This window comes from Porites lutea, chromosome 5 (assembly GCF_958299795.1).
Source record: "Porites lutea chromosome 5, jaPorLute2.1, whole genome shotgun sequence".
Lineage (NCBI taxonomy): Eukaryota > Metazoa > Cnidaria > Anthozoa > Scleractinia > Poritidae > Porites > Porites lutea.
In genome coordinates this window covers 5240789-5265922 of record NC_133205.1, presented here as the reverse complement: position 1 = coordinate 5265922, position 25134 = coordinate 5240789, and the positions used below count along the sequence as shown (strand labels likewise).

At 39.8% G+C, this 25134-nt stretch overlaps 3 protein-coding genes across 9 annotated transcripts in view; 2 read left to right on the top strand and 1 right to left on the bottom strand.

Moving 5' to 3' along the window:
* LOC140939175 (poly [ADP-ribose] polymerase tankyrase-like) overlaps positions 1-8960 on the top strand; it is a 40306-nt gene extending 31346 nt beyond the window's left edge. For 5 of the 7 annotated variants that reach the window (XM_073388740.1, XM_073388737.1, XM_073388739.1 and 2 more), the window contains 12 exons: positions 57-227; positions 742-938; positions 1349-1454; positions 1827-1996; positions 2539-2695; positions 4105-4232; positions 4333-4393; positions 4906-5083; positions 5665-5772; positions 6139-6341; positions 7100-7186; positions 7832-8960. In XM_073388740.1, the coding sequence (XP_073244841.1) occupies positions 57-227; positions 742-938; positions 1349-1454; positions 1827-1996; positions 2539-2695; positions 4105-4232; positions 4333-4393; positions 4906-5083; positions 5665-5772; positions 6139-6341; positions 7100-7186; positions 7832-8119 (1854 nt within the window). In that variant the 3' untranslated portion in view covers positions 8120-8960. Of the gene's footprint in view, positions 1-56; positions 228-741; positions 949-1348; positions 1455-1826; positions 1997-2538; positions 2696-4104; positions 4233-4332; positions 4394-4905; positions 5084-5664; positions 5773-6138; positions 6342-7099; positions 7187-7831 lie in introns of those variants that run through there. The other 2 variants (XM_073388741.1, XM_073388742.1) reach the window with 2 other exon arrangements.
* A 1456-nt stretch (positions 8961-10416) lies between these two features.
* On the bottom strand, positions 10417-18880 carry LOC140936368 (electron transfer flavoprotein subunit alpha, mitochondrial-like). The gene is made up of 13 exons (XM_073385834.1): positions 18789-18880; positions 18024-18188; positions 16282-16363; positions 15539-15621; positions 14795-14894; positions 14336-14446; positions 13864-13968; positions 13223-13291; positions 12776-12858; positions 12144-12209; positions 11940-11985; positions 11319-11353; positions 10417-10715 (listed from the first exon to the last, which is right to left on the bottom strand). The coding sequence occupies exons 1-13, from the start codon at positions 18828-18830 to the stop codon at positions 10686-10688; spliced, it is 1017 nt and encodes a 338-aa protein (XP_073241935.1). The 5' UTR covers positions 18831-18880; the 3' UTR covers positions 10417-10685.
* A 1139-nt stretch (positions 18881-20019) lies between these two features.
* On the top strand, positions 20020-23092 carry LOC140936893 (uncharacterized). Its single transcript, XM_073386397.1, has 6 exons — positions 20020-20087; positions 20207-20308; positions 20473-20533; positions 21253-21473; positions 22209-22440; positions 22844-23092. The coding sequence occupies exons 1-6, from the start codon at positions 20020-20022 to the stop codon at positions 23090-23092; spliced, it is 933 nt and encodes a 310-aa protein (XP_073242498.1).
* Positions 23093-25134: the final 2042 nt, after the last annotated feature.

The window sequence follows — 25134 nt, the reverse complement described above, 5'->3', positions numbered from 1 at the left end:
AGATAATAATTACGGCTAGAAAAAGGAGTAATTTGTGCTCTTTTTCAACGCTTTAGTATGGCTCTGCCGAGAATGTCGATTTGCTGAAATTTCTGGCCAGTTTTGAAGCCCCACTGGCTCTAAGAGACTCGCAAGGACACACCCCGCTTTACTATGCCAAACAGCAGGGATCTGGGGTCATGGCAGAGGCTCTTATAGAACTGCTAGGACAGACGGAGGCAAACAGGGTAAGTTGAAGTACACTGTGTTGCGTATTTTGAATAAAAAGGGGCAACCAAAGCTCCTCCTCTTCAGTTGCCATGCTTACGTCGCTGTTGCCTCGGTGACGGCAGACCATCCTACCGTTCTTACTGATGAAACGTTTATATCGTCTTCTCAAATTACAATTGTTTTGTCAGTTATCTGTGCTTTTCTTTATTTGTCCCTTCTAATAACGTTACAGCCATACGATAATGCATTGTCTAAGTTATTGTACTGTAGTTAGTAGAATAGTGTCTGCACTGAAGAGCTGGAGTCGATCCCCGCGACCAGACTGATAATTAGGCGGGTCTTAAAACGTTATTTGGGAGAAGTTGCTGCTTTCCTGTGAATTATCGGCTAGAATTTCGCATGGCTCAAATGAGCAGCGGTGGAAGTGGCGGTATCCTGTCCTGTAGGAGACCTAAAAATTTTGTCCTAGATGAATAAGTTAAGCTAAATTCATCCGCACTTGCAGAAAGTCGGTTCTCCCTTTTATAACAGGACACAGAAGAACCAATGGAAAGTGACTCAGGATTTAACTTTACTACTTCTGGTGATGAATTGTGGGAAGGTCCGGTCCCAGATCCCACAACTGACGCGGAGAAAATACTCCAAGAGGCCCGGGAAAAAGATAAATCCGATAACGATGACATCATCAAAGTCAAAGTTGATTCAGCCTTCAGAATGGAGGGAGGAGGGTAGGTTTTCGTAAGTCATAAAGAAAAAATTAATTAATTAACTGGTAATTAAGAAACTGTGTTTTAAAATTCCCATCTTAAACGAAAGAAAATCTGCACAGTGTTTCGTCCTTACTGCTAGGTGTTATCTCAAATTTTCTAAGTGAACGGCGAGCCGAGAGAAAAATAAAACCAGTTTCTCGTTATTCCCCGCGCAAACTCGCCGCGGTTTTATCGCTCATTTGCGTGCTCGCCAAACAAAACCGTTAGCCCTACACAGGCTACCCAACTGCCTATTCTTGAACGGTCGATTACATATTTACCACCACTTAAAACTTAGTGGCGACCAATCGTTTGAATTACGTTTGTGCAGCACTATATATGATACGTTATCACTGAAAGAAAGACTCCTTTTTTTTCTTGTCTTCTAGGGAGGTGTATGTGGACCCCGATACTGGTGTGCCGTATGACATCCTGATGTCCAAAGTTGACGTCAAATACGGAATGTTCGGTTTGAACAACTTTTATAAGATGCAGGTTAGACTAGTTTTACACAACTTATTTTAGCTATTGTAAATGCCCTTAGCTTCTATATGTCTCTGTTGCCGAATCTTTGGGTAAAAACTTGAGGTCTTCTCACATAAGCAAAAATTAAAGATGGGTTTCCCTTCATGAAGCATGACTTCGTTACTTGATTTATTTCTTACAGCTTAACAAGAATACACGCTGTTACGTCACTTTTCCTGTCCCTTATTAATCTCGTGCCCAGTCTCACTCCTATACCGTGGGAGATCTGGGAGCAAGGATATATTTTTAGATGGTCTATCGCTTTGACAGGTGCCACTCCCTTTTTTTCTTGTTAGATCTTTTTTTTTTTCTTTTTCTAAACCCCCCTTTTTTTCTTTTTAGATCATTCATCATAAAGCAAAGGACCTGTGGGTGTTGTTCAATCGGTGGGGAAGAGTTGGAGATAGTGGTCAGCATCAGAGGACACCGTACAATGATCCAGATACTGCGACAGCTGAATTTAAGAAAATTTTCAAAAGCAAGACTGGTAATGAGTGGGTAAACAAGGGCAAGTAAGTCAAAACTGTTATTGTTTTCCGCCAGATAATTAAATTTCAAATTATCCATCAAACCTAAAGTACCCTTAGCCTTAGAAAACGGCCGACATTTCGCGACTCCACTTCCATGGTTTACCCGCGAAATGACATCTGAGAAACAAGCGCAGAAATTCCATAGTGATAGCGCGTCGCTACTCATATCTGGGTAGTGCTTCTGATTGGTCGTTCCGCGTGTGAAATTTGCTTTAACCAATCAGAAGTACTACCCAGATCTGGGTAGTGACTCGTCATCAGTAAGAAATTTCTGTGGCGGCGTCGCGAAATGTCGGCTGTTTTCTTCGGCTAAAATACCCTTGAAACGCATTTTCAGACTTGATATAAATCAGAAGACGAATAGACCTTTCAAAAAATACCATAATACTGTTTAATTAGTGGACTTGATATTGCCTGGACTTAGGATGCTCAGCACGTGAAGTTCGTGCTAGGTTGAAAGTGTTTTGAGTAAAGTAGACCACACCCTTGTTTTGTTAACGCGCGTTTTGTGATCTTTTTAATAGGTTTCAGAAACATCCGAGGAAATACGCCTTGGTGTTACCAGAAAGGAACCCTGAAAATAAACGGAAACGAATGAACGAGGTTCTGAAGCCCTTTGAACTCGACAAGTGTCCAGCATCTCGTCTTCCGGAGGAAGTTCAGTCATTCATGAAGGCAATTGTAAGTGTTTGTAGTTACGGTAATATTAGGGTGACTTCCGGTGAAAAGGGCGGGAAATCGCGCGAGACAAATGTGCGCCTTTGGTTTTGGTTTTACTTCTGATTAGTCGACAATGTGGCGCGAGTTTTTTTTTTAGCCAATCACATAGCAAAGCAGAACAAAACCAAAGCAGTTGCCCCTTTGCATGTTTACATCCGACGAGGGAATTTCCCCACCACGTCTTGTTTGTGAACAGAATTTTTCCTGTTCTCGCTCATTGTGCATGCCCCATGGGTCCTCTTTTCAACTCCACTGAGTTAGGAATTTACTGATGTAAAACTTAAACATTTACAGTGTTAAGCTAGGCTTAATTTGCTTGTTTCACATAGACTTGGATAAGGTGTAGTGTAAAACTGCTGCCGACACTGAACTGTTCTAGCCTCATCTTTCTTCTACGTAGAGTAAAGTAGTGAAATTTTAACCTTCTTTGCAGCGTCGAACAATTAATTGTCAATTTGTTAGTACAGCTGGGTGGAATCCTGTGAGGTCAAAAGTGTGTTAGGTTCTTAAAACAGTTTACTTTTGACTGTAGCCTGCGTAGCAAGCGTTTCTGTCCGTTTTGGGAGCAAACGAGGAACAAGAGTCAAAAACAGCGGGGAGGGGGTGGTGAAGAAAGGAAGGAAACGCTTGCAGACAATTGGCTGAAAATATCGAGCCACTTTCTTAACCAATCAGAAGTAAAGTCAACTCCGAGTCCGCTTGACTTGCTCTTTCCCAATTTTGCCTGCGCTTAGCATTTGCATCATTGCTTGTCACTTCTTCTGTATTCGTGTACAGAAAGAATGGGTACAAACTTTCGGCGATTTGTGATATCGTCTGAAGTGTTAGGGCGTTTTCCATTTGTCAGAACTGGGCGGCCGGACCATTGCCGGACCAGCAAGCGAATGATATCGGCTTTTTCCAAAGGGTTTTTGCTGAAAAACCACCTCCTTCGTGCATACTACTTAGGACTTGACTGATCTGGCCGGATAGTTTTGATTAAAAGGGAAATTCTGATTACGACGGGAATGGTCTGGCCGGTCAGTTCTGACACATGGAAAGCGCCCTTAGTTCTGTTTGGTTGATGGTTTCCTTTGGTTGCAGTCCACAAATCATAACCAACTCTTGTCCACCCAGACGATCTCAGAAGATGTTTCGCCGAACACTTGTACCCATTCTTCCTAAACGTTATCTTTCGGCGATTTGTGGTATTGCCTGGGGCGCTAGATATGATTGGTTAATGACTATTTTTGGGTAGCATCGACCAATCATAACTAACGCTTGTCCACCCAAACGATCCCACAAATCGTAGCGCCAAAATCTTGTACACATTTTCCCTAGAGTTTATAGAGTTGGCGAATTGTGACTGTCATTTGTTATCTTCCTTTCAGACCAATTTTGGAGTGTTAAAGTCTGCTATGAGTAGCGGAATCTTTAGAGTAGACGAAGACTATATGCCATTTGGACGACTCTCCAAAGATACCCTAGAAAAGGCTCGTGAAGTGCTGCGAGAAATTAAGTAAGTCTGAAATCCAAGCCTTATTTTTTTACTAGACACCTAATTTACCTTGCAAATAGAATTCTTGAAAGAAGTGTATTGTTTACGTGTATCATTGTAGAGCAATCGTGGAGACAATAGACCGCCGAAATCTTGAAGGAACAGAAGAGAAGTTTGAGAAGGTACCCATTTGTTAACTTTGATTTATTGTTGAATATCTGTCTAGACTGCAAAGCCCAACACCCACCCCCACCCCCCTTCCACCCCCCCCCCCGTGGGGGGCTACTTGGGTCATTTTTTGCTAGATATGTGCCGTTTGTCCCTTAGAACCCCTACCCTATTAGAGAACTATTACAGTCTATTTTTTGGCCGATTATACACCCCATCTTGGTCACTTTCGGACAAATGTAATTTTCCCTATCACATTTTTAGTCACTTTTTTTTCACTTTTCGTTTAACCGTGAATATTCTAATATTTAAATCCCTAATTACCAGACTTTTCTTACCTTCAAAATCCTTCAAGTGTGCGATTGCATTTTAGTAAGTACTGAAGCTCTAACTCTAACTCTCTCCCCATTAGCCTTTTACTAGGAAGTGCCTCCCCCGGGTACCAACCTAAGGTTACAACTGGAACTTTGCGTCCTTTGTGTTTGATTATTTAGCTAAACGAACTTATTTGTTTCCTTAAACGTAGATTGCGGAGCTTAGTAACACGTACTACATGCTGATGCCCATGGCATCTTACACTTATGAGCGAATTAAACCGCTCAATGACATTAATGACATTGAAAGACATCTGGACGCGCTTTATAACTTGACGGAGTTAGCAGATGCTAGTAAGATCTTGTTGGGGGCACAGTACCGTAATAAAGGTGGGTTGCATGTAAATCGCTATTATTACACTTATCAGCGACGTTGAAATAAAAACGGGGCGAAAGTGCCCCTCTCCATTTATGAATTTTTATAAGAGCGACGCTGATATACAGCCATCTGCCGAAGAAGCTTGATCAATAAAAGATTTATTATTATATGGCCAAAATAAAATAATTATCTGGCGAGATCAAAGTTCGGAGCGGTTAAAATAGGGTCAAAGTTTAACGCTTGATTTTGCTATGTTGACCGATCAGAACAAGATTCGCTTCATTTTGTTAACACATACAGGACAAAATGCAAGCGTATCAAAGAAAAGGGCACGAATTACCCGATTATTGCACTTGTACTCAAGCACTTCTCTCGTCATTTGAAAATTACCTCTTGGCTTATGGTAACTCAACAATGCAGTTGACGCATGTTTAAGTTTCTTTGAAAAAATGTCCCATGACTTAAGCGCGGCCAGTCTCAAACAACCACTTGATGCAATTGATAGTGTCCAACAGGAGATATGACATTATTTAACTTTAAATTCAGGCACACAGCCTGAACTCAAGCAATAAACTGTGCTATGTCTTTCTAGAAGTCAATCCCTTGGATTATGTGTACAAGTCGCTCGGGTGTCACGTGGAATTGCTGGACCCAAACTCTGAGGAATGCCAGCTCATTTTGGAGTACATACACAATTCACGTAAGAGATATTACGGTATTTGATGATGCATGCACGAACTAGTAGATAGTAAACATAATCGCTTTAAAAGGGTATTTCCCCTAGTTTTTATAAGTTTCCCTTTGTACAAAAGATATTTCTTCGGTTGGTTTAGGTTTGTGTAAACTGATACACCACTGATCGGTAAAAACAGTTTACAAATTCGCACCTATTTCTTACCCAATCACAGCTTCTGGTAACTTGCTCGTCGAACGCATTTTGCCGGGCTTAACGCCGGTCCTACTGTTGGCTCATGGGATTTTTTTTTTTCGTCTGTTGTGATTGGCCGGGATAATAGCTTTATGATTGTTCCTGTGGTTCTGATTTCATTCACATTACTCATTTCAGGTGGAAGGCAAAGAATTGAAGTTGAGGCTGTTTTCAGAGTCTCTCGATTGGGAGAGGCCGAGCGCTTGAAAAACTGTGGAGTGCCTGGGAACCACCGTCTGCTGTGGCATGGCACTAACACAGCTAACATGATAGGGATCCTGCAGCAGGGTCTCAGGATTGCCCCTCCAGAGGCGTCCCGTTCAGGCTGGTCCCTCGGAAAGGTTTGTGTTGTCGCGAGTGAAAGTTGTTCTACCCTAAATGTAGCAACACATATGGCCAAACGCGAGGAGGACTGTTCGTTTAGGTTTCATCTGTCTTCTTCGTAGCAGGCGTCTAACTTCTGCATTTTTGTTAATTAATCATTGTCTTTAATGCATGTGGTTGAAATCAAGATGGAGTAGACTCACGAACCGGTTGAGGTTAGAATCCGGCCCTCCTTTGTTTTTCTTGGGGACTGGCCCCCCTTGTTTTCTTGTCTGTGTTCTTTGTTGTTGTTGTTGGAGCACTGAAGGGATGAGCTTTTCCAGGATGTTATCTCCCTCATTTTAAGTGATACCAACTCTTACCTAATTCATCTTTCGCTAATCTTCTATAGAATACTTTACATATTTCATGTTCAAAAACTCACTAACAATTCATAAAGAAAAACAAAAGAAATTAAAGTTTAGTAAGTGTCGTTATCTCTGATGGAGACACGGCTAAACTTTTCGTCCAGTTTTTTAAACCAAAATAACCCCAAATCTAAGAATGAGTTGATCTATATTACAGACGTTGAAGCCGTTCAAAAAATTCGCAGTCGTGTATTATCAGGTTTAAAAACTCGAGGCGAAGCCTCGAGTTTTTAAACCTGATAATCCACTCCAGTTCGTTTTTTAAACAATACATAACGATGAAATAGATGCAGGTCGTAAAGATGTACCTCACCTTTCCATTTGTCTACTCTTCATATAAACCTTTCTTTTCATCTTTTGTTGTACAGGGAATTTACTCGTCTGACAGCTTGGATAAGAGCATGAACTACGTTGGTTTTGGATCTGCTCAGACAGGTTTTGTGCTCCTGTGCGAGGTAAGGCTTCTATAGTACTCGCTGTTGGTTGCTGTAAGTTTCTGCTTGCTACAAGAAGCGAAGTCAACATACTTATTTTAGCTGGTGTACACCCTTCCCCGCCACCCCTCCCCCTCCCCCCAAAAAATAATGATGATGATAATTGGGGAGGGGGACAACGTCGGTTCTCTAAAGTAAAATCACGTGACCTTTGGGAAATCAAAACTTACAGGCTTAAAGGATCCGTTGTCTTTCGTATCAATCCTTTAAACCCTTATAAAACATATTTCCCATATTGTTTTTCGTACATTTGCTATGGCAGTTGTTTAACAGTTAAGCTGACCGTTTCTTTTTTTCTCATGACCTACAAGTTTGATTGAGCAGTGTTATTGTAGAGAGAAATTTAACGTTGGTTGCTTTTGGGTTTCAAAGGGTTAAGGATGGTTTCGGACTAAGAGTAGATTTTAGTATACATTACTAAAAGATGAAAAGAGTTAAACGTAGTTAACAATAACAACAACAAATAAACAAGGGGAAACCAGAGTGGCGTCGCGAGACGTCGGCTGTTTTCTCAAGCTAACTTAAAAATTAAGGTAAATTTTTTCAAGATGTTGAAAACGTGGCGCGTCAAATCAAAAGACCTTACGCATGCTTCTATTATGTTAGGTTGCTCTTGGCAAAGTCAAAGAAGTTGTTGATCGCGAATATCATGAGAGTGCACCTGAGGGATTTGACAGCGTGTTGGCTGTTAGTTCTGAGATCCCGGATCCAAGTGAAGACGTCACGACCCCCTACGGGGCTAAAGTTCCCGCTGGGGTACGGGTGACACAGCCAGGCCTAGCCGAGAAGTTCAATGTCTATCGTATTTATAACCGGGATAGTGAATATGTTGTGTACAAGGAGTCTCAGGTCCTGATTCGATACGTAGTGCAGGTAAAAAGAACGTGGAGGTAAAAAAGTATGAATTCTACAACGTGAACTGTAATCATCTTAGATCTGTATGGCTACAATAGTACGCGCGCTCTGATTGGCTGTTTTCTTGTAATGACCGGGCATTGTTTTCCTGTAGTGACCGGCCATTACTAGCTAGGTGTCAAAGGCATATACAGTGTGTGTTTAACTTGATAGTAGACATCCTTATTGACATCAATTGACATCTGTCAAACAGGGCAACCGCCAACCAGTGTCACCTGACTGTATCGCGAGCTCAAGTGTGCAAATCATTGAAGTGACGTGTTTTTCAAAGATATCCGCTGACCAGTGGTTGGTTTTAATTTATCGCAGGCTCAGGTCCATAATGAAAAGGCCACATAAAAAATAACTTATTAACCTCGTCTGTTCGGTCATTACAGGGAGATTTCAGACCTCGGCCTTTATGTATTGACCTCACTCTCTGTTAATAAGTAGGATATAAAAGATATGGAAACCTGAAACTGCTGCTAAATCAAGGGCATTTCACGCCTGCCTGATAAAAGTTACTGGTGAAAAGATTACACGCCCAAGCCACGACTTTAGGCTAGTTCCAGTTCACGATGGAGAATAAAAGAGGCGACTGAAAGTCTACATATTTCACATGAATAGAACCTTTGACAAGGATTACAACTGCCGAATTTGAAAATTTTAGGTAGGACTACTAATTGGCTACTGTGGGTTTTTAAAAAATACTTTTTAATGACTTTTTAACATGTAGTAACACCAAATAATATGACTGTATTGGTCCCTCACTCAAAAAAAAGTACAACACTGAAACATTTCCGATAAGCTTGTCCCTTGGGTATCACCCATGGGCCTTTGTGCATGGTAAAAGTAATCACTATTTATGTTTCTTGTAATAAAAAAGTTCTAAACTTGTCTGTACGGTGGTATGTGTTTAACCGAAAGCGGTTTGCTACTGTACGACGTTGCTTCACGTTATCCGTTATTACCGTAACCATGACAAAAAAAGAAAAGCATTGGACCCAGCGCAATTTTGGTTGAAAGTTTTTTCTTTTCTTTCCTTCCCTTTCTTTATCCAGACCCCGCTAGTTCTGTAGCCTATTCCAAGCTCGCTTAATGCAAGGTAACCCTGATTCCGGAATTTGGGACTATTTTTGAATCCAGAATCCAAAACAGTCTTGGACGGCGTTCATACATAAGTCTGTTGTCCATTATTTGCCACCAAGGGCGACCAGCCAGTAAGATAGTGCGTAACGAAAAATTGGATAACGCTCTCTCGTTAGTCAGTTGCTGCCGTGTCCCTGCTCCGTCTCTATACGACGTGGTCTGCCCTCAGCGAATTCGCGCAACCTCGCTCCCGGTAGGAGAGAACCCTGGGAACGAGATTACTTCGCGCGTTCCTCCCCCATGAAGGTTCAAAAAAGACCAAGCGTCTTTTTATTCATTGCAATCGTCCCCTTCACCGAGATGCCGACGCTACGGAGCATACACTTGGGCGTCGTGGTATCACCATACGTGAGGATTTTTTGTGTCTGGCACGTGTGACTGCCGCAATGTTGTTAATTATTAAGGCTTGGTTGAAATGGGTGAAAAAGGAGACTTGGAGCCATAGTGGACGTTGCTTAGTATGTAAATAGTTCGGATTTTTCCTCGGAATTGCTAACGTAAACTGCAGTGGCTCACCGAATAGCAAAAGCGCACGGCTAGCAAAAATGTTATGGACTGGTAGCAACGACTCTATTTCAAGTGGCAAGCGAACATGCAATTGAGCTCTCACTTTCTTTCCCCGCACCTTGCTCCCGCGTCTCCTTTAGCGTGCCACTCGCGCGTTACTTCTTTTGATACCCGTTAAATGGAGGGTTTGCTTGTGAGAGATTGTTGCATCGTCATCATAATGGCTCAGTCAATCCCAAGCGTACCCATACCCCCAAAAGTATTTGTCAAGTGTTGACATCTCCCTTGGCTCTGGACACCTGAGCACGAGCGGACAAAATTGCTCAAACTCTCGTGCGCAACTCTGGGACGTTCCTGAGCGTCGCGAATCCTTCACTTGGCGCTTCCCCCGAGTAATAAGAGACGAATGGGTATATATGTACGAGTCAGTCCCTGGACTGTTCGTTAAGTCTACCTGCGGCCTGAGTAGCCAGTGTGATAGACGATTTATGAGCCAACTGGGGCGAATGGGGAATTTCGCGCCCGCGCCCCAAAACACGCCTGAGTATCCCCAATAACGCTTTTTGGGCACGCCACGGCCTGAGCCCAAGAACGGCGAAATCGCACAATCAAAGCAAAGCAAGAAAGACAAAGTTAAAAAATTTAAGCAAAAGAGGTGTTTTATTTCATTCATTTCTCAATTGCATCGTAGCTGTGACAGAAATCAGCCCAGGGCGTTAAAAATAAGTAAAGCAAGCAAACTGTTGTTCCATGGACCGCCTACTACGTCGATCAAGAAACGAGGCTCTCGTCTATAGTTACACGTTTAGATTTTAACCACGCCACAAATAACCACCAAAGCATAAAAGCCGGTGAAAGCACAAATGTTGCACGATCTATACAGTGTTTGTTCTTTACATGTCTTATTTTCCTACAACTTCTCCGTCATCTCAGGAACCGCCTGCCAATAAAAAAATTAATTAATTAATACAAATACTGAAAAACAGGATCGACTTTCTCAGTCTGAAATAGCTTGTTCACAGACCCTCTATTTTCTCTTTAGAGATCGTCAAGCGCGCGAATGGAAACAAAAACGGCAGAGGAATTATAGCCCGCAAGTGTGCGCGCCCACTTGCGTTGTCAAAATGGAGCAGGAACGCGTGACGAACCGCTAAGAACGTCTGCATGGGAGGCCATACTTTCGGTGTCTTAGGGACCGGTCATTATTTATTGCCTGGGCGGGGGATCTGGGGCTAAACAAGGTGAAATTTAACTGATCCCCCCTTTTAATGTTACTTCACTAAAGTGATTCCCCCTAATAACTTTTGATGACTTTCACGCCCCCTCCCATGTCTTCATTTTCCAAGCAATTTGAGTACCCCCCCCCCCCCCCCCCACCTCTGAATCCTTCCAAAGTTTTCAGTGATCCCCCTTTGGTTCTCCTAAAAATCAAGTGATCCCCACTAACAGACAATAAATAATAACCGGTCCCTTAATATCGTATGAAACAAATTGCTTTGAGCAAAATGCGCATGACCCAGAAGAGAAAATGTGCATAACCTACCTTAAATAAATCAGCAACTAAACCGTAATCAGCCACTGAAAAAGGAAATTGAAAGCAACAAGCAATAAGCTGTGCGTGGGAATCACGTATGAAAATTTATGTTAAGGTTCCAATTTATCCTTGGTTTAAATTATATTTCCCTTTGTTTTTGGGTGTTGTAATGTGTCCTAACTAACACACCTAACAGTCCTTTGTGTTTCTGATAGTTTTACTAAATGTTACCTGCTAGATTATTTTAACAAACTTCTATCAAGAATAAGAACAACAACAGCTTTCTGGTCACGTTAATTATCAGGTCCCGGTTGTTCGAAAGGTGAACAGCACTGTCCACCGGACAAATCTCTATCCACTGGACAGCGCTATCTAGCTTTTGAACAAATGGGGCCAGGAGTTAAGAGAAACGGACTTTAAATTCTTTGTTACTGAGTATCTTCTCCTATAAAATGATAGTCCTGATCAGTCCAATAATCATGTGCAACTGCGGGTACATTTTTTTCGTAAATGGGAAAATTCTAGTTGGACATTGGCGGATGACCGACTTCTATTTCCAGCTCTGCACTTTGATCAATTTTATAGCATAGATAGATTGGGGTACTAAGCAAGCAACAAAGGTCCACTAACCTTGGAAAATTGGAGCTTCAGGGTCTTTATTGATGGCCACAATGGTCTGCAATAAAAGATGGCCATAAAATTTACAACTTACTAGCAAAGGCGGAAATGTTCAAGAAAATTAAACTAGCAGAACAGCACACCAATCTCGTTCCCAGCATCCGCTCCTACATGAGAAAGAGAGACCCTGGGAACAAGGTTGCACAGTACACCGACCTTACTGTCTTTCATTCCAGCTAAGTGTTGAATTGCACCGGAGATTCCCACAGCAATGTACAGCTCCTATAAATACAAAGAAATGGGGATCCTTTATAGTGTCACAGAGTTCCCTTACAATTTGTACAAGGTCCCAGTGCTTGCAAGCTACATTTGTATTGAGCAATATTGTTATTGGATATGATTCTTGTGATATGTGGAATAATCAAGGCTGAAGTACAATGTACTGTAAGTGTTATAAATGAGCCAAGGCCAACAATGCTAGTCTTACCAAGACCTTGATTTTTCTCAATTTCACAAAAGCCAATGTTTCATATGATTAAATACATTGTTTAGAAGAAAATAACAACAAACACACTGTCAAATAGAACAAAGTTGGAAATTGCTCTTGGAAATCATATCATGCATTGCATAAGCAACCTACAGATTATCTGCTTAACAAATAACTCACTAATCTACAGGTTGACTGATATCCAAAATTAACTGTATTGTAGGTTTTTAGCTACTGAGAAGACAGATAGTGAGAATAGCGTATATTAATAAGTAAATAACAGATAAAATTATTATTGCTCCTTGGAGCTTTTTCTCCTCTAAGGTTCAGAATAACTAATAATACATATAAGAGAACTTACAGGGGCTACCATTTTGCCGGTCTGTCCGACCTGCATGTCATTTGGCACAAATCCTGCATCAACAGCTGCTCTGGATGCACCGACTGCAGAACACAAGACAGTTATTTAAACCTTGAGTGACCAAAATTTAACTTCTCTCACTACTCAATCAAACATACCAAGTCGTGAGAAAAGAGATATTGATAGGTAAGTGACAAACAAAAGGGGTGTGTGGATAAAGACCTTACAGTAATTGACTTCTGATTAACTGTTCCTTACAAATTGCCTTCCATGTTCTCGCGAAATAGAGAGAGAATTATAGACATTACATCAACAGACTCCTTTGCGTCTTATTCCAAACATCCTTTGCTGTGTATTAATTTCTTGATCGCTAACCAAAATTATTCTCCTTATCAATACCATAGGAAAGGTACATGTTCTTTATGTGGTTTGCTGTTTTCATTTTACCTGCTGCATTCATTTTCTCAGCGAGCTTATACAGCAATTCAAAGTTCTCTCCATTTTTTAGGCCTCTGCCTGTGGATTGAAAAAAATATTGGTAAATAAAAAACAGAACAAAGAACAGTGATGCAGCACAAGATCACAGTACATGTATGTGTAGACCTCATAACCACCACCTTATGCAGGCTGGCTGCCTCTCTCATGTACACTCACATATACCAGGGTCTGGAATGGGGAGGGAGTCCTGATCCCACATTCTTGCTCCTTTTCCCCTAAAATCCCGCAACCTCTTTGGTTTCCAAAAAAAAAGAAAAACAAAACAAAATAAAAAGCTAACAAGGCACACGCTACACTTAGGTTTGAAAGGAAATAACCCTTAATGTGCGTCTGGTTGATTTGCATATTTCTGCTCAAAGGCATGAACCCAACTTACAGGCAAAAAAATCATACATCCTGTGCTTACATTTTGGTGAATCCCAATTCTTGGGTACATATAGCTGTAAAATCTGGTTTCTGGTTAGGATACATAATGTTTTCCCAAATCCCACACCATATATTTTGTTCAAATCCTGAATCCCGAAAATACCCTTCCAGACCCTGAAGACAGGTGTTCATCGTGGAGGGGTGTCTTCAGTAACGGAACCTACCTCCTGATACAACCACCTTGGCACTTGTCAATTCTGGCCTGTCACTCACGTTCAGCTCCTCACCCACCCAGGCTGATAGGTCATTACCAGTTTCAGCAGATGGTGCTAGTAGATAGCAAAGGAAAAGGAAAATACAAGATGAAAATGTGCAGTGATTAAAAGTACACACTAGTAAAGCCAAAGAATAGTGGTTGATAAAGTATCCTATCCTTGAAGTATTTGTATGCTGGTTAATTCATCTTCACATACTGTGTTTTGCTATAACTTTGGACAAAGGCGAGCACATAAATGGTTGCCGAAGCCCAAGTGTAACATTCTTGTACATTCAGTCTTTTTACTCTTGCCAGTGTAACATCTGAAGTGATGTATTTTAAAGTTTATTATGTTCCAGAATTCTGAACCAAAAACTAAACCTATCATGGTCACTCTCACACCTCATGTGATACTATACATGTACAAAGAAGGTTCTTACCACTTTCACTAGCAGCTGCACCACCAGATGCACTTGCAGCCTCAAATGCAGTACCTCGGATAGTAAACACCTTGACTGTGTCATTACTTTTGCAAGTAGTCACAGCATTACCTAATGAAAACATTACCATCACAATCACTAGGATTCCCATTTTATGGATACTTGTGTAATTAAGCCAATAAACATGACAGTCAAAGGCCTTTTATTGACTAGAAAAAATTTACTTCCGGTACATGGCAGCTTAAATAATTATATAAAAAAGACGAGTAACAATAAGACCACGATAATATGGATCATACATGTTGAAGGTGAACAGGTATCACAGGACACCTGGGGATCTAAGGTTTTCAGGGGTTTGAGTTTTTGAGACACCTATGGGTCTGAGTTTTTTTTTTCAGGGGTCTAACATAACAATGCTTCACAACAGTAACTAACAGAAAATTTAACTGTAGTTTTCACCTGCATAAATTGTCCTGACAAATGTGTCATCTGATTTGATCTCTATCACATCCTGCAGTGGAGCAACATCCAGCAAAGCAGCAACTCGTGGAAGAACATTCTGAAATAATGATCAAGAAGAGAGACTTGTCAGGTTTTAATACACATACTCTAAGGAACCTACCATCATCATCATCATAATCTTCACCCATGATCATGAAAATATTAATACAATCTTTGTTTATACATGTAAAGTGGAAGTGCATTATGCTTTTTCATCCACACCTTGGTAAAACAGACACCTAGAGTTGGTCCTTTATTTGACTCTCTATAAAACAGACGTCAAACAAACTAAAAGAGAGAGCTGACTGTATTATTATAAAAAGAATCTAAAAAATGCATGTAACATGGTTTAAAACCCAGTGATATTGATAGGATGCAACCCACTCACTATTACAAGCATGGCAGAGTGAGTAAAACTTATTACTTCTGAGAAACAGTAGGGATTACATAGTGGTTGGCATGACTTAAAACTGGGATTGCTGGATTACAAGTCTGAAGTGCTGACCACTACATGTATCTCTACAGTATCCCCTCATTGTCAAACACTATCTTCATACTGTGTTTCCTTGTGGACGTTGCAGAAGGAGCTACATACTGTACACTGTTCAATAATTGGCTGGGCATTTTCCAGCCTAGATGTATGGCAGATGAAGACTGCCTGCCTATCATTAGAGAAAATAAGATGTCACAAAGTACTGGTACCTTTCCTATTGCTGTAGCACCAGCAGTTATGTGTGAGAAGTTGAACTGATTTTGAGTTCCAACAATCAATGGTGCAAGGACCTCTGCAGAAGCATGAGAAACAATAAAGCTTTTGTGTTACAGGTCAAAGTTAAATTCAGGTTAAAATTTTTAAACCTAGGTTGATTCTCAATTTCCTTTGTCTCCTAGCCCTAATTACTCATGAAATTATTAGGGTAAGGAGACAATGGAAATCGATAATCACCCTACTAGGTTAAAAAGTTTTAACCTAGTGAATATAATTATTTTTGACCTGTAACATATGTGCACAATCATGTGTTTAAATGCTGTGACTCAACAAATTAATTTTGTACAGTGGGAGTTAAAACAAAGGCATTCAGCTTTGTGTGAGACAGTTCTAGCATTCCTTCAAGCAAGAAGGTTGCTATTTATGATGTCTCGGATGTCAGCATTCTCATGGCTTAAGCTCGCTATTAGTAAACAATGGACTGCACAGAAGAGTTGACTATCATTGCATGACCACTGAGGTACATGTTGTACATGCCCCCAAAACAGATGCACAACTGACAGTGAACATCCAAGTGGTTAATATCATTGTCTAGTCTGAAATTCCTGGTTATAATCCCTAGGCTTATTAAATGTAATAGATTACATGGTGGAACAAAAATGTTTGAAAGGAAGATGCGGGATTTTGTTAGTTGATACAATTTATGGTTCCTCAAAAACATTCTGAGTTACAGTACCTGGTAAGAAACCTTTATAAGCTTCATGCTCAGCAACAAGAATTTTACTAATTCCCTCAACTTTGCTTAGTTCTTCAACGACCTGACGACGGAATGGTTATCGCATACAAACAGTCATGTACACTCTAGTGTGAACATCACAAATGCAAGAGAGTAAAATAATTTTCAATAATGTTATAGAGAAAATCTGTTCTTGCAGTAGACAGTTCCAATGTGATAATTATTATTATTATACTTCTTATGTATTAACCTAGTTTGAGTTCCGCCCTACAAATGTAAGTTACAAACTTGGTTTCTTCCACTGGGATTTATGTATTTATGGTCCAAGCACGAAGGTCATAAATCCAACGGTAAAAAAGCAAAGTCCTGTAAATTACAGTACAGATCCAGAAAACAAGGTATCCCCTATATATATCTCTGGGTGTGAACAGAGACTGGGAGGGCATCAAAGATCTCAGTTCAAGTGAAATGGCTGTGGATTAAGGATGAGCATCAAGTCTTAAACAGGAGCATTAAAAATTGTTGCTCTTAGTCTTCAAAACCATTGGGTTTTAACATTAAACACCCCTATTCCAAAACTGTATGAAAAAAAAACAGAGCTTTACAACGTTCTTCTGTCTCAAACTGTGACCAAAACAAACTTTTGAACTTGGCAGTCCATACTATAAAATATGGCCCAGTATAATATTTATTGGACAATCAAAGCACACACAACTGAATGAGAGAAATTATTACATGTAACATAAATAATTTACTGTAGTGCCAAATAAAATAATGTAATACAGACCATGCTAAACAGTATTTAACCCTTTAAGTCCCAAGAAAGACCAATGTAATAAAATTATTTTCTTCTAATAGTATTAACTCATTATTAATGACACTTCCAAAATGATCACCCATGGGAAAACACTCTTATCTTTTATCAAATTCCCTCCACAAATAAATATTCATTTTAAAGCAAATAGAGATCAGTCTGGAGAATTTTATATGTGGCTAAATGTAATTTAGGCGAGGTTAAATTAATTAAAGGGGCTGTGTCACGGCAGCCCAGTTCATTTTGTTTAATTTTGTGAATTACTTGCTCTCAATTGCTATGGAACTTAAAGTAAGCAAAGAAATTACACGTAGATGACAAAATCAGAGATCCGAGGCAAACAAATATGTCTCCTGAGCATTATTTTTAAAGTTGCAAGCAGCAGGGATCAACTTTGAAAAACTGTTAGGCTGAACAGTTTTCAAAAATCCTAATTTCAATCCGTTTCAATCTTCTTCAGTTTTGCTCATCCCTGGCATCTGTTGTTTCTGTTACATGTATGTTGTTTTAACCGTCCTTTAAAGTTTTTAAGCGGCTATTTTTATGTTTCTCTTAATTTAACAGGCATTTTGTAATTTCCTAATTTGGCTGAATTTCATGACAAAGCTCCTTTTAACACGAGACAATGCTGGCCAGCGGTCTCCGTTGCTAATCGTATGTGGGGTGGGCTTAGGGTTTTTTCAGGGCCCCAGTATTTTTACAGCGCTGCTTTGGATGTCAAGTCATTTTGCACGCATTGTCTTTGCTTGTACTTTTGTCAAAGGCTTTTTGCTCCCAGCCCTTCCCTGGCTCTGGGTGACTTGGTAAGTATCTGAAAACTTTCCACTGAGGTTCTCAGTGTGATGGTTCCTGCTGTGGATATTGGGGCTTTAAGAGTTCAGCCAACCAATTCAGAGCTGACCAGGTACAGTGTAGTAGCATGACTTACTGTTCCACAGCTAGTTCCTGCAACCAATGCTGATATATCACCACCAAGTTTTTTAGCAGCTGTAATAGCACTGAGTGTTATGGGACCAACTGTTTTATTGTCATGTTCAGCAATTACCAGTGTTGATGCACTTCTGTTTGAGACCAAGAGTCGCAAAGAGTTTCCCTGCATTTAGAGAGAATTCACATATTTTGAACATGTTAATTACATTGTAAAATATGCAACAAATACTTTATTATTCAATCAACAATCATATGCCAAAAGCAAATCATCCTGAAGTAAACTGACCAACAAACCCTCAAGTAACTAGAAAACGAAACTTGAGTTGGCAAGGAGTTCCAGACTTCTGTTATTGACAGTTTTCTTAATCCCAAAGACACCAGACTTCACGCTTTCTTTTTTTTTGTAATACGGACATCTCTCAAAGCAACGCCTGGACAATCGGTTCTGTCCCTTCAGAGGTCTGACTGAATTTAAAAAGCACTGACAAAACTGTTATTGTTCTGGTTATTTCGCAGACGTTGATGAGCAAATACATGGCCCAATGGTAAAGCACAGTGCCCTTTGGAAATCATACACGTTTAATAATGCAACTAAGACTCTTAAAATAGAGCTTGAGTCGGTCAACTTTACAATGTTATGCAAGCTGACTAAAAAATAGGTCTACGGTGGATCGATCTTGTTCGTTGTGGTAAGCTGACTGTTTATTTACTAGCTTCTAATCTTATCCATTCAAAGATACTGTTATTAACTTTTCATACTTACAGATCTACCCAAAGTTCTGGAAAGAGGTCCGAGCCGAATCATTTCAAATTTAAGCTGCGATTCCTTCTAATATTCTCGCTCGGCTCTCGCTCGCTCTTGTCTACGTTTTCACTGATTTCAACCAGGCGTTATGCAACTCCATAAATTCCCATAAGTCCATGCGTGGACCCAGTCTCTCTCGACTCTTAAAATTCAGATCGGCGTCCACAAAAGCCGATAGGGGAACCGCTGTTTTCTGTAAAATATCTGTTCGGAAAAGCAAACATGGCCTAGAATTTTCGATTAGTTTGGGACGGCTAAAAATTTCTAACTGCGTGTTTCATTCGTGTACAATTTTCTAAGCTTGTCTAATAAATTTCATACGATTTTCTGAACTTTTTTTTTTCACATATATATCACCCCCAATGTTGGGCTATTTCTCGTAGAAAAAGGAAACCTAGAATATTCGGATTTAAAAAAGTAACGGAGAGAGAAAAATAGAAAAATTCTTACTTTCGTAAAACGTTAAATTGTACTTAAAATTTTCCCGAAAATTGTACTGAAGCCCTTGTAATTTCGAAAAGACTCAAGTTCCTCCAGGATGACGGAACAGATACAACCGGCGCCGCTTAGAATGCATTTCCAGATATGCTTGTCGAGTTGTATTTTTTAATTTGCTGTTCATGCTACGTTGTTTGGCTAGTGCACTGGGTTTATACCCGGCAGCTTTTATGTCATTTTATCGGATATCGCAAACGTCTTTCAAATTTGGTCAACGCTTGCTGGTTATGAAGAATTTATTTAATTTGAGCAGGAGCTTATATAGTGATGGGCTCCTGCTGAGCCAACCAGACACGTCGGAGTAACGATTTAAAGAAACGTCTTTATACTGGATGTATTGACGCGGATTCAAATCACGCTTACAGTCTTAGTGCAAATGTCATGGGCCACAGATACCAGTGTGGTTGTCATATCAACTATAATGAAGGCACACTGACAATAGCCTGTAGCAGCGCAGCGTTCCTTTTCGTTGGACCTCCTAAAGTCCCTTCTAGACGTATTGCGTGCCTAGCGGCAGGAATGCGGCATTTGTAAAAAGGCGGGAAAAATGCGCGCGAAAATGGGGAGGGCGCGTCTAACTCAACGTCTAACTGCTCGTTTAAAGAACGAACTTACGATAATTTAAAAACAAAACAATGAATGGTTTCTGAAAATCTCCGCTTATGTTAAAAACTTTTGCTGATGACATGGGATGGCTGATGATTCCGAGAATGAAGGTGACAGTTACGGCGAGAGCTGGTTAGTTATCCCGTCTGCAAGGTAAGGCGAAGTTTCGACAGAGCTTTTTAAAACAATCTTTAACTAAGCCTGTTTATCTTATAAAAGCTTGTCTCTTAGTTTACTTTACTTGAACACTCCTTAACGTTTTTTACTAAAAGGAGTTCGCAAACCGTCAGGAGGCAGGAAAAATCACAGAACAATGATAATCAAAACGAAAATTTGCTTTGGAAATCTACCGAAGAGCCCAGCTCCAAAATATGGTGAGCAGTTTTTTTTTTTTCTCTTTATTTCGTTTTAGTTAGCTTAAGACTTAAACTTAATAAGCCTGTTTACAAAACAATTTTTGATAAGTAAACTTTTTAAAGCTAGAAGTAATAGTCCCATTCGACTTTTTAAAAATCTTTTTATTATATTATTTCTCCAGTGTCAGTGAATATACAGGAAGAGCAAAACACCATCTGCCATCTGCTGTTGCTGCTGTTGGGGTAAAAGCAAAATAATTGAACTAGATGAATGTGTGGGCTACCTTTGACATAAGAAATTAAATTCATAGACCTCTTTCTGACCTCGTTTTAAAGAAGGGTTTTTTTTGTATTTTGCACATGCTAACGAGGTCAGGCCGCCATCATGAACGAGGTCTATTTTAAATCTTTCCTTATTCTTTCTACTTGTGAAAAAGTCTGCTAGGCATTCAGACACCAAATATAGAACTTCGGTAGGTGATTGAAAACTTAAAAGATATTTCAGGTTTGTATTCATCATCAAAAGGAAATTCAAGATCTTTTTTGGTCAACTTGGCTAACCCGGCCAGTGTAATACTGTAAAATTCCGAAAATAAGCCCCTCCATGTATAAGCCCCTCCAAATATAAGCCCCCCAAAATCGTAACGCAAAAAACCCTCCGTTAAATCGCCCCTCCGAATATAAGCCCCCCGGGGGGCTTGTACTTGGAATTTGCCCTCGAATACAAAGTAAAAGAAAGCGAAAATGGTAAATTTCCTTGCCACTACAAGCTAGCCTAATCGATTTTGAAACGCAAATTTCCCTCCGTACATAAGCCCCTCCGAATATTGGCCCCTCCAAAAATAAGCCCCTCAAAAGGGACCTTTGAAAAATAGAAGCCCCGGGGCTTATTTTCGGAATTTTACGGCACTTCTGAAAAGCCCCTGCTTCTGTGAAGAAAAGATTTGTCTTTTGGCATTTAGGTTTGCAGCAAAGTTGTAACAAGAAGTTCTGGACTTAACAATGATGCTCAGAAGGATATAAAATCTGCATGTTCCATGGGAAGTCTGCCACACCCTTCAAAGCTGAAGAAAAGAAAGCAAAAACGCCTTAAAAGGGCGAACTCCTTACGTCAAAATCAATATGGGTTTGATGTGACAGCTCACGTTGCACAGCTAAAAAGAAAACACGCCGAATTTAACTGGTAAGTGATCACTTAATTCTTTGTGAACTAAATGTAGTCGAACCTTCATGTGCGACTACCTCGCCTAAGCTACCACCTCTCATAAGCGACCACTTATCCAAAATAAAAAATATTTTCCCGATCAAAGCCTTATCGTTGGAAACTCAAGCAAACGAGCACTTTTCGTACAGGCAACCGCGGCGACTTTTCAGGATGCCGGTTATAGAATTTTCCATTGTTTTTAACCTCTTCTAAGCGATCAAATGATAATATGGTCTGATCACTGCATGTTCTACGCCACTCAAGAGTATGAGAAGAACTTTTAGAAACAATATGGATTTACATATAAATTTATTGTAACCTACTAAACTGTATGCAATACCGACATTCTCTCCAAAAAGTAGATGTGTCCGCAATTCTCCTAGCGAAAGACCTCCTGCAGTTCAAATCTTCGCGCTCTGGTTGATCGCTTACGGGGGTCCGACTGTAGAAAATACAAAAGTCGTCATTTCAGAGGCAGATCTAAGCGGGTTCCCCAATTAGGATGTTTTCTTGTTATACCCTTGTCTCTCGCAATACAATACCGTCGATCAGTAAGTTTTATTAGAGGAATTCAAATAAACAGTTTGCGGCAGTTTCTTTGTGTTTTTATAGGACCATTTCAAACTACACCCAGCATGGTTGTGATTTCGTTAAAGATCCTTTGCTTTTTTCAATGTTTCGCTTTTTATCATTTTATTTATTTAATTTCTCAAGGCTTCCTTCTTATCCAAGAGATAAAATCATCTCCCCATCCCTCGCAGTTGATGAAGAACCTTTTCCTCTTGGAAGTACTGGACCACAGTGTGTTCCATGCACTCCAAAGTTAGACAATACAGAAGTTGAGCTTCAAAGTGAACATTCAGAAACTGAATGGACACCCTGCCAGTTACCAACCTTAATCAATAGCAAACCCACAACGTCTGATTGGTTTATGGATTACCAACAGGTACCTTAGACACATGTACATTTTAAGAAACGACGTCAAAATTTCTTAAACTAAGTGGAACAGGGGAGTGCTCAGTGATCCTCAGTGAAAGGTTTCGCTGAGTTTTCGGGCTATTTTTACATCATTTCCATGATTTAATGAGTACTGCAGTCGATGAATGGATACTAACTGTACATGGTTGAGTGTTATTACGTTGTTGTTGTTCAGTGTTGTTGTTGTTTTTTACAACAGTAGGTAAGACTTTGCGAGGTCAGGAAGATTTTAAACAACTATTTCCGCTGGAGTTTCAAAGAAAATCACGTGTCCTCAGAATAGAGAAGGAAAGATTGTCGCTGAAAAAATTACCCCATAGCAAGCATTTATACAAGTTTCAAAGTATTTCTCTTTTTTTTTTACATTTTAGACACCACAGTTGTTGGCCGGGCCATTTAGTATACCCTCATATGCTGTTGCCACAAGGAGAACATCACGAGAAGCATCAGAGGATGGAGACTGTGATATCATATCCTTTTGGGCAAAAAAAAAATCACTTCTTTACTTGTCAGCGGACTGTAACAATCTTGAGAAACCTTATAAGCTATCATGTTCATATAGCGAGACTAAAAGAAATGAAAGCCGCCCACACTTAGGTGACTTTCTTGATCATCGCTAAGTATGTTTTGCAGCGTTTGGAAACGTTGGCTACAATTTACGATTATTTTTTATTGCCACTTTTATCTGTTTAAATCAAAGAGAAGGGTTTTACTTTTTAACTGAATACCTTCCTCCTTAACCTATCATACAACTTCCACAGTACAAGGGGCCTGTCTGCCTTCAGTACCTCAAGAAGAGAACTCTCAAGTTTGGTCCCATATTCTCAAAGCTCACCAAGCTCTTTTTTCGCGGCCATGTTAAATCCTCTTAAAGAGGAATAACATATGACGATGAAAATAAGTCAGTGGAAATCTTTTGTTCGACAACAATGCACACTATCGTCTTAGTCTTTTTACTTGCATGATATAATGATTTGAGATATTGGTAGTCTCATTCTTATTTCATCAGTTTTGTTTGTAACATCTTTTTAATTTTGACATAACAATATTTAACAACTACAATGCTGCTTTACGAAATGTACAGATCAGATTTTTGAAAGTAAAAATCAAACTTCATTTTAAGTACATTGGAGAGTTCTCTCACTTTAGCAAAAATAAGGTCGGGTTCAGAAACAGAGGCGACTAATTATTCAAATATATGGCGTAGAAATGGATGCCATATATGTATGCATATGTAGTAATAACGGTCATTGGCCAAAATGCCTCAAAGATGCAATGTCCCTAAAACAAAACACTATAAAACATATACTCTGGATATTTAACGCCTCTTGAGCAAATTGCAAAGATTGAAAGGGTTTTCTGATCCAGTACGTCTGTTATCAAAATTACACTGGAACAAGGTGCAAATGAACGACTTGACCCTCTATTCGATCTGGGCCGGGTTGTTCAAAGCTGGATTAAGATAACGCAAGGTAGTTTAGCAACGCTAGTGCTCTTTTTCAGCAGCGAGGGTTAACTGGATGGGCTGTTTGCTGTGAAACCTGTTAACGTATTCCCCTGAGATACTGTACTTGTTACAAACTTTATCTGTTCAGTTTTCCAGGATGGATTTCAGTGATGACTAACCCTAACGGGATTTTTGGGAGTGGGGGGCAAAATAAATCGAGGCACCGCAGGATGCAAGTGGAGAATCTACAATTGAAATTTTCAGAGTTTACCCGTGGGAAAGTTGATGTTTTTTATTCACACCTGCCAAAGATAGCAGGTTTTAAAGAAAAAACTTAGTACACCCCTCTGCAAAAACTCTCCTTCCGGTTCCTGGGGTAGGGGATACAAAATTGAAACCCAAACGTAGTCTGGCTCTTACTACTTTTCTAAATTCATTTGCATATAAGTGTTGCCGGCCGGGAGCCAAATAGCTAAATTCCTTTTAATAGGTATAAGTGCAAATCCCCTTTCTCTTCCCTTTCGAACGCCCGTCACTCAATAAACTGCAATAATTAGAATTTTTATACTACTACATGAGAAATTTCTGCAATTTGATTGGCTTAGAGCAGTGGTATTTCAGCTTAATTTGAAATACCTACATGTGAAAATTACAAACCTTTTGCGGGTAGTAGTATAAACAAATAATAGCATGATTTGTACTTGATATGTGGCATAAATACCACTCGTAATAGTTCAAAATAGTCCCAAATTTCACTCGCCTAACGGCTGGTGAAATTACGTACAGTAACAATTTTGAAATATGACGCGTGGTATTTATGCCAAGTATCACATAGAACATTATGCTATTACCTTTACTAATAACAATTTCAATAACCTCGAGCGCCGAGTCAGCGTGTTTCTGTTGTTGTTATCAACAACTAGTTCAAAATCGCCACATAAACAAAAGAAGACAATGGAATAGGCCATTTGCATGTGACATCATTTTTATAGAAATGAAAGTTATATGATTTTGTCTTCGAAAAACGATTAGTGGGTCATTTCTTAAACAAAATAATAGTAATTTGATTTTTTAATAGTGATTTTGATTTGAATGAGTAAGTTCGTAGCTGGTCACTTGACCAAAATGGGATTTAAAAATTATGAATTACCTCTTTCTGAACACAAATTTCTGAAATTTTACACTTAGACTTCAAAGAAAATGTTGAAAAGATGA